At 35.4% G+C, this 9,587-nt stretch overlaps 1 protein-coding gene across 5 annotated transcripts in view; it reads left to right on the top strand.

Moving 5' to 3' along the window:
- Positions 1 to 9,587, top strand: part of TLK1 (tousled like kinase 1) — a 203,894-nt gene that overhangs the window by 180,504 nt on the left and 13,803 nt on the right. For all 5 annotated transcript variants that reach the window (XM_044913672.1, XM_044913671.1, XM_021702849.1 and 2 more), the window contains 2 exons: positions 3,918 to 4,015; positions 6,328 to 6,409. In XM_044913672.1, the coding sequence (XP_044769607.1) occupies positions 3,918 to 4,015; positions 6,328 to 6,409 (180 nt within the window). The remainder of the gene's footprint in view (positions 1 to 3,917; positions 4,016 to 6,327; positions 6,410 to 9,587) is intronic.

The following is a 9,587-nucleotide window of genomic DNA, read 5'->3' as shown; positions in this document are numbered from 1 at the left end:
TCTTCGAAATTGAGGGTTTTTTGTGGATATAACATGTAACATACTCAAGATTTGTTAAAGAAATTTAAACTAGTATGTTTAATTTTTTCAGGATATGTATCATTTTTACATGTGAAAATGCATTTTATAACTCTTTAAGCTTTTATAGCTTTAATGCCTACACACCCCACCTTTCTTTTAGTAATTGCTGTTTTAAAAATCGCCATTATGGGAAATGCACAAAAATCGACCTAGCGGTTTTTACCTGGCATTTTAGAGATTCTGTATTACTGTTACTGACTTTTGGCTTAGAAGGTCGAGCCAAGGGGCTATTAAGTTGCCAGAAAAACTTTGCTTACAAACAGAAAGCATTTCTATGTCAAACTTCTGCTGAAGGACAAATTGTTTTGGTTAAGTTGCTGTGGAATTTGCTTTCCATATAAATTTTTTAAAGTTATAAGTTTTGGAAGGTGGTATGTTTTGCAGGTTTAACAGGCAGTATTGAGATCTGTTGTTGTATACTTACATGACTTGGGTTTTAAATGAGAATATTAAGAGCTTATTATAAAATACTGTTAGAATAGCTGTAGTATATACTGTTAAATTGTCCATTGCTGTATCTTTGTTTGAACAGAAAAGAACTGTGTCCTTTTACTGTGTGTGATCACCAAACCTACCTCTCTCTCTAAAAGTCTATTCTTAACTCGTGTTTCTTCTAGACCTCTGCTTTAACTGCTCAGCTGGTGGATGACTCGAGGACTGAAAAGTTGATATTATTCTAGTTGGATTATCTCTTGTGTTTTAGTAATCTGGCCTAGTTTTGCCATGGGTTTGAGGGTTCCATTCTATAATGAACTCAGGTCAGTTGTGAGCCTGGGTCATACTTGCTTCTCCTGAGCCCTCCGAAAATGATTAATTCTGAGGACAGCCCAGAGATTAATGTTGATCTCAAGCCAAGGAGAGGATAGTCTACAGGATAGATCTTTGGAAATGACTGCACTAAATATAAATCAGTTGATGAAACTACTGTATTCTAGACGCTTGTACCCTGGGGCCATACCAAAACTGGGCTTTGCCCCTTTATATAAAGAAAGGGTACTAGGCCATATCGTCCTAACATTTGCCTGAAAGTATGTATATTAATCTGCTTGGGCTGCCATAACAAAATACCGTAGACTAGGTGTCTTTTTAACAGAAATTTTCTCACAGTCTGGAAGGTGGAAATCTAAGATCAGGGTCCATCCAGCAGGGTTCAGTTTCTTGTGAGGATCTGTTTCTTCCTGGTTTTAGATGGCTACCTTCTCACATGTCCTATTCTCTGTGCTCCCACAAAGAGGGGACAGGGTGGGCAGGATCTCTGTCTCTCTTCCTCCAGATAAAGCCACTAATCCCATCATGAGGGCCCCACCTTCATAACCTAATCTAATTCTGAAGGCCCCATCTCCAAATACCATCACATTGAGGTTTAGGGCTTAAACATACGAATTTTGGGGGAACACAAACCTTCAGTCCATAAGAGTACGTATACTGCCCCCCCCCAAGTGGGGTTTAAGAGTTGCAGAATTATCTTTCCCCCAGAAGTGTGTCACTTTGGTTTAAAGTCCAAGATGTGTGAAATAAATAATAAATTACAATATGTTAGATGTAAATATGTTTCACTATGAAAGAGTTATATCTATCGGTATACAAGACTTGGTTATTAAAAAAAGAGAGAGACTTGGTTATAGTTCCTTTACTTGACATTTCCTCTTACATACAGAGGATCCAGTTTTTTCTTTTTTTTTTTTCCTAGTGCTTCTGACTTTTTTTTCCTGTAAACTTTATAATTCAAACCAAATGCAGCATGCCTGTGCTTTTAGATTGTAAGATTTTATGGGCCATATCTGCCATGTTTTATAGAGGACAAAAAAAGTTTGCTTAACTGACACAGACCTACATTTTACTTTCTTTAAATACTAAGTATTTATTTTGCAATATTGGTTATTGCCATTGTATAGACCTCTGAAGATTACCAAAAAATATTAAGCAAATGTAACTGTATCAATAATCTAGTTGAATCTCATAAAATATATTTATTGACTCAGTAAAATTTAATTTCTATAAATACTCTTTTGAAATAGTATCCCCATACTACAACTTCAAATAAAAGTTAAAACAGTTATTTCAGTAGGTATGCTAATAGACATTTCACGGTTTTATCGGATATTTAGAATTTCACCAGCCTACCAAGTGTTCAGTAGCTTCCTACATGTGTAAGAATCACAAGTTTTAAGACCACAAATGTTAGTAATATGGAAAGAAGAGGTTACCACTTTCTATGTTCTGTGGTGTAAATGAATTTGAATTTTTTTCATACTCATGGACATACCTGTATAGCCAGTTTCTTATTCTACTTTATGTGTCTTTATAAATTAAGACAAACTAAGCTGTGATTTGAGTCTCATTCCAAAAGGTTTTTAATCTATTTCCTGTCCTTATAATGAATCTTCAGTTATTTAATCCCCTGGGGTATTTATTACCTTTACTTTTTTCATTAAAATAAATATTTGTGACTGAAGCTGTATAAAGAAATTTCAGTTCAATTAAGACAGTTTGTTTAGTCTATGTATTAAAAAAAAAAAAACTCCCCAAAATTCTAGAAAGGTTTATCTTCATTTAAATTTACTGTGAAAGTTTCTGTTTATCATCTAATGCCTACTCCATATTAAATATCTCTGCAACAAGTAGTGGTTTTCATTTTAAAATAATAAAAATAACCTTAAGGGTCAAGTGGAAGGCAAACAACACACTTAGATTTAGGTTTTTTTTAATATGTGAACATTTGTTTTTCTTTATCATACTTAGAATATTCCTTTCGGTTTAAGCCTTAGATAAAGGTGTTATACCCTTTATACCTCTTATTATCTGCTTTGGAGTGAAATGATATTTATATCTTCAAAGTAAACTTCAGAATTATTTATTAAAGGATTTTTTAAATCAAAGGTAAATCATTAAAATAAAAGGAGCTAATATACAGATATGTTTAAGTGTAATATAGATTTATAATGGTAGTAGATACACATTTAGGCCAAGGCAATTTGTATTTGTTTATTTACTCAACAAATATTCAGAAATATAATGGGCATTTCTAGAATTTTCCACCGAAATTTGATATATCCTATCTGTCCCTTATGTAGTATTCAAATTTATATTGACAAATCAAAGAGATGTATAAGATGGGTGGTTGTTTATTTGGGGTCTGATTCTAAAATGTTCTCAAAATTGTATATTTTGAGACCTGAAAAATATTTATCAAAATTTTTATATAAAATGTTAAATTTCTTTAGATTTGCCTAGAGCTGCTCTCATAACTGAGGATCTACCACAGCTATCCATATAATTTTTGTTTTAGAGTCTCTAAGATTTCAGTGGGATTTATCCTGAGTGGTCAGATTGTGTGTGTGTGTGTGTGTGTATTTCAGACATTGTAAGGTCTAGAAATAATCAGTGGTTCTGTCTTCTTCCTTTCTTCCTTTTTTGACTATTGTAAAATACCTTCATTTGTTTTGTGTTATTAAATTATTCCCTCTTAAATTAAAATTGGGATGTACCAGAAATAAAACTTTCATCTCATTTTGTATTATAAGTCAACCTCAACTACCTTGCAGTCATTTTCAGTTTAAATATTCTAAAAATAGATTTCTTGTAGTACAGAATAAAACTCAGCATCTCATTAGGTATAGATTTTTATGTGGAGGATGATTTCTTGAAATAGGCTTTTGCCTTATCTCTTTCCATCTTTCAGGCATTGAAAAGTGCACTTTGGTCTTTTAACTCAGTGGTACTTTATAATATACTATTCTTCCCGTCACTGTATAAAATTGATGCATGGGTAAAAATATCTCTTTTTATATTGCAAATAAATTGAGCTTGTTATAGTCCCCTCTCTTCATTTTCAGGAAGAGGCAGAAATCCAGGCAGAACTTGAACGTTTGGAAAGAGTCAGAAATCTTCACATTCGAGAGCTCAAAAGAATAAATAATGAAGATAATTCGCAGTAAGTCATTATTCATATTTTACAGTTTTACGTGATAAAAAGTTTTTTCTCTCCGTGGAGAGCATAAACACAATATTTCCGTGTTAGGGGGCCTTCTCAGAACACTTAGAAAAAGGTCCAAAGTCCTTCCCATATTTTCAGAAGGCCTTGTATGATCTGGTCTCTGGCCACCTCACCAACCCCATCTCTGTCATCCTCCCCTCATTTATATCTTGTACACAAGCCGGCCTCCTCGAACATGTTTATTTAGCACATTCCCATCTCTGGACTTCCATGCTTGCCATTTCCTCTACCTGAAGTGTTCTTCCTCTAAATATCTGCGTGGCTTATTCCTTATTTCACTCCAAATGATCGAGAGAGGCTGTCCTTAGGCCACCCTGTATAAGATAGCAGTTTTTGCCTCACTCCATCCCTTCTCTCAGTATCCTTGCCTTGCTTTATTTTTTCATAGCATTTATCACTACCTGGAATTACAGATTTATGTTTCAGTTATTATTGTCTGTCTCCTCACATTAGAATGTAAGCTACATGAGAGCACAGACTTAGTTTTATTTTTGCTATATCCTCAGAGCCTAGACCAGCACATGCTAGGCCCAAAATAAATATTTGTTGACTGAATACCAAAGTTAATATTCTCCTTACAATAGTGAAGGAGAAATTATTTCAGCTAGCAGTAGTTCAGTAAGCCATAGTTGAAATTATTTCAACTAACAAGATTTATGCAAAAACTGTAGAAGAAATAGAAGTTTAAGTTACAGCCTCTGTCCTTATCCTTGCTTATCAAAATGAATGCTATAGATATTAAATGCTAAAGGAACTCAAAAGAGGAGAAAATAACTGAGGACTGGTGGGAGCTTTATGAAGAAGACAGAAATTAAGCAGCAAGGCACTACTTGGATTTAATTGATGTAAAGGAGAGGAAGAGTGTCTTTTTATACTTTATAAGACTTGTGTCATTTAAAGCTTCATGACCTAATACGAATGTCGCAATCGGAAGTGGCCAGTTTCTCTTATGAACTATAAATATCTTGCTTAAAAGAAGGCCTATTCATGATCATTTGTTTATGTATAATTCATAAATATACAGATCCTTCCTGTGCATAAGGTGAATGAAATAATATATTTATGGAATAACCCAAAATGTACTAGATGAAAATTCTAATTAAGCGGATAGGACAAAACTAATTTAACAGTTGTCTCTTCTGAAAATTATGTTCAAACTTATTTGTGGATATGACTTAGTCCACTTGATGAAAATTAAGTGAACTGTTATAGTTTTAAATTTCACTTTAAAAGTAAACAGAGGAGTGCCTGGCTGGCTCAGTCAGTAGAGCTTGCGACTCTTGATCTTGGGTTGTGAGTTCGAACCTCACGTTGGGGGTAGAGTTTACTTTAAAAAAAGCAAAAACAAAAACTTAGCAGAAACCTCTTTTATTAACAAGTTCTTCAAGAAAAGAAATTGTCAAAGCTATATTCAATTGATTTTGAATGAAATAATAAAATATATTTATACCTGGAATTAATAAAGCTATCATCGTTTTTGTTTTTGTCTTTGTTTTATTTCAAGAGTGCACATTTTGGAATCACATTTTTCCGCTAAGCCCTGTCATGTATTAACTGTTAACCTGAGCAAGTGACTTAACTTTTCTGTGCAGTGGTGCCCTCATCTGTAAAATAAGAGATAGTAGCAACGCCTACTTCATATGGTTGGCTGAGAAATAAATGAGTTAATACAGGTGAATTTAATATATAGCAGGAGCAATAAATGTTACATAGTAATGAGTATTATCTATGAGAGATTTTCTAAGTTTCTTTTTAAAGCTTTCATTTTTTAATTGGGAATTGAAATTTTATTTATAGAAGTTCAAAGAGTAAAATTTAATCATGCATGCAGGCCAATTTATACATATAATTATTTTTAATCATATGTCAGTACTACTGTAAAATCTTGATTAACCGTACTCCCAATATAAAAGTATATTTTTCCATGGGAAATAATTCCTACTGAGTAGTTGTGGGATTTCATAAAGCTCTTAGAAATACAATAGTTGGTAAGTCTTTATCAGAGTGCTGTTAGTTATTGAACCTGAATGTTCAGCTAAATGTTAAGTTTAATGAACACCAGAGAGTTCAGATTGAAAATAGTCATGCAGGTGGAGAGCGAAGAGCAGTATAGGATGGAACTCAAAATTAGCAGAAGAGTAACTGAGAAAGAAATAGCTCAAAGTAGAAGAGAGAATGGAACTTTACTGTGGAAGGAACCTTTTTTATGTGTTTTTATGTGCCTAAGTATCTTTTTCTCCCACCTTAAGGTTCAAAGATCACCCAACGTTAAATGAAAGATACTTGTTACTTCATCTGCTTGGTAGAGGTGGCTTTAGTGAAGTGTATAAGGTAATATAGACTTTTTTTCTGTTCTTACACTAAAATAGCAAAGATACAGGAATACATGGTTAAGAAGTACTTGTGTTTTATTGATTCATTTTATGATTTTTTGACTGATTTTTATGTCCCAACTCTCATTACAAAAGAGCCTGATGGCTTATGTTGTCTTATCTCGAGTGGAGAATCTCCTTGCGTCACACTGATATCTGGTACCTCATTACTAGCAGCCAGTCCAATAGAAATAACGCTCATTAGAATCAAGAGAGGCAAGTAGCCATTTAATATAGTACATCTATGGAAAGATTGTACCCCTTAATTTAAACGTGTCACAAGTCTTACATGTCTTGAATTTACCCAAATCTCTACCTATCTTAAGGCCAGTGTTTCTTAAATGCACCTGTATAAATGCAGAAAAGTTTTTAGTCACCATGTTCAGTGTTTTGTATCTTCTCTTTTTTCACTTTACATTGTATCTTTCTGCCCAGCCTTTAAATTGTGAGGTTCTGGGGCGCCTGAGTGGCTTAGTCCATTAAGTGTTGGACTCTTGATTTCTGCTCAAGGTCATAATCTCAGGATCATGGGGTTGGGCTTAATGCTCAGCGGGGAGTCTGCTTGTCCCTCTCCCTCTGCTGCCCCCCCCCCCAACTCACACACTCTCTCTCTCAAGTAAATAAATAAATCTTTAAAAAAAAAATTGTAGTTCCTAAAGTCTTTTATCATTCTATATTCTCCTTTTCAAATACAGGTTTCCCCAGCTATCCAAGAGTAGAGCATTCCAGTGAGACCATTCATAAGCCAAAACGGTATAAAAGGAAGTGTATCCCCTGCTTTACGAAGTTTGTGTGAGGCCTCTTCACTTTTTTACGAAAGACCTACATTAGTGCCTGTTTTTCCTAACTGAAAGAAATCCAGAGGGTTTTCACTCTTAAAAAAAAAAGCCATTATTGTAGCAGTGTACATAATATCCATCCTACACTTTCCTTCTGAGCTCCATACCTCCTGTTGGCATACATGACTTAGTCTTTTTACCTCACATGGATGCTTCATATGCAGTACAAACTCAGGTCTGACACAGAAGTTATCTTCCTCTTCTCCAAAACGTTTTCTTCTAACACTGCGGCCTCCCACAGCAATACATCCATCTGTCCATTCCCTCAAGTGAAAAACCTAAGGCCATCCTTCGCTCCACCTTTTCCGTAACTTCCTTTCCTCAACATAAAACCAGTCCCTGGTGCCCACTGCTAACTTATATCATTAAGCTCTCAAGTCCAGCAGTGACCCTTCCCTCTCTCTCTTAGCTTAAGGCCTCCTTGTCTCTTATTTGCATTGCTCCCTGAGCCTCCTAGCTAATCACCTTCTTTAGGGCTCATTGAGTTTCTCCAGTTTATTGATGTATGCTGCAGCTGGAGTGGCCTTTTTATAAAATGCAGTCTGATCATCTCACTCACCTACTTATAAGCCCCAGGGGCTTCCCATTTGCTCTTAGTTAGGATGAAGTCTTATTAAAGGTTGTACCCTCACCTTAAATTTAATTCCTGTAGAAGACTTCCCTATTGGTCTCCCTTTTATAGCTCCTTGTTGACACTTTGTGCTTTGTTTTGTTATGTATTAGTATAGTTAGTGGTTAAGAGCTTGGGTTCTAAAGCCAGATAGGCTAGGTTTGAATACTAACTAGTACTGATTACTGTTTACTAACTGTATATACTCGGGCTTAGGACTTACCATCCTCTGCCTCAGTCTTCCATCTGGAAATACTAACAGTGCCTACATCATAGGATTGTTGTAATGATTTTTTTTTTTTAAGATTTATTTACTTATTTTTGAGAGAGAGAGAGCGAGCGAGCAGCGGGGAGGGATAGAGGGAGAGAGAAACTCCATGCTGAGCACAGAGCCCTTCGCAGGGCTCAATCCCAGGACCCTGAGATCTCGACCTGAGCTGAATCCAAGAGTCAGACACTCAACCAACTGAGCCACCCAGGCGCCGCGAGTTGCTCTAATGATTAGATGAGCTATATCACAGGAACATTGGTGCTTATTAGCAAATGTAAGCTCATCAGACTGTTCTTAGAAATCCTGACAGTGAGGCAAGGACTGTGCCTTCTTAGTTTACTGAAGATAAACCTGGATTCTAATTCTGAGTCTGGGAAAAAATAATGGGATTTGTACTCAGAAAACTTCAGTTCTGATCTTTGTTCAACTGTGAACCATGTTGTTTTTGTTAAGTTGGACAAGCATTAAACATCATGGGTCTAACCTTCCTCACCCATCAGGAGTGATCTGTGAGCTCTCTTCCAATTCCTGGTTCTCTGATTCGAGTAGTAGTTCCTTCTCAAGCACTTAATGGTTCAAGGAGGCTTACTCAGGCCACAAAGTAGAAAAGATCATAATGGCATGGCTCACTGTGGATCTAAAAATCACCAAAAGTACAGTTAGCACTCACTCGGCCTTAAAGTTAGTTGCCCAGCTTCTGAGCTTTTTGTCATGACCTTTCCTGACAGCCTTCTGCCACTGCCCTATAATATTTGCACTGTTTCTAATACCACAGATAGCTGCTAAGAGGGGCATTTCTTTTTGAAGAAAGGGCTTATATAGGAAATAAAAAATGCAGATTGGGGCCTAATAACTGTTCAGTACTGACCTAAATACTAAAGACCACTTTCTCCAACCCCTTCAAAGCCTTTTCATGGTTGCCAGGTCCACTGGGAAACAAGGCAGATTGTGAGTCAAAAAAATACAGACTTTTATCTACACCAAGGTGGAAAATATTGAATCAGTTGCTCAGTAATTAACCATATTAGCCTTATGGGAAGGGTATACTTTACTCACCTAATCTTGGGAGAAAGATGTGTCATATATAAGTCAATATATATTGATAATTTTTATGAGTGCACTTAAAATTTTATTTTCTATTATCCTTTATGCTTTTTTGCATTCTCACATGAACTTTTTAATCTTTTCTCTTTAAGCTTTTAATAATGTAATTAGCTAATGTTTAACACTTTATGTGTTTTACCCCATTTAATCCTCTCAACAACCCAAACTTTATAAATGAGACTGAGGCTAAGAGAGGGTAGTAGCAGAGTTCTGTAGCTAATAAGTTTATCTGACTCCAAAATGAATATTCTTAACTACTGCATCCTGTATTATTTCTGATCTTAGGCTTTTATAATTTTGTGACAGTTTACCT

The sequence above is a fragment of the Neomonachus schauinslandi genome, chromosome 3, assembly GCF_002201575.2.
Source record: "Neomonachus schauinslandi chromosome 3, ASM220157v2, whole genome shotgun sequence".
NCBI classification, from domain to species: domain Eukaryota; kingdom Metazoa; phylum Chordata; class Mammalia; order Carnivora; family Phocidae; genus Neomonachus; species Neomonachus schauinslandi.
Note: the sequence above shows the minus strand (reverse complement) of the source record. Positions and strands in the feature narration are given on the sequence as shown.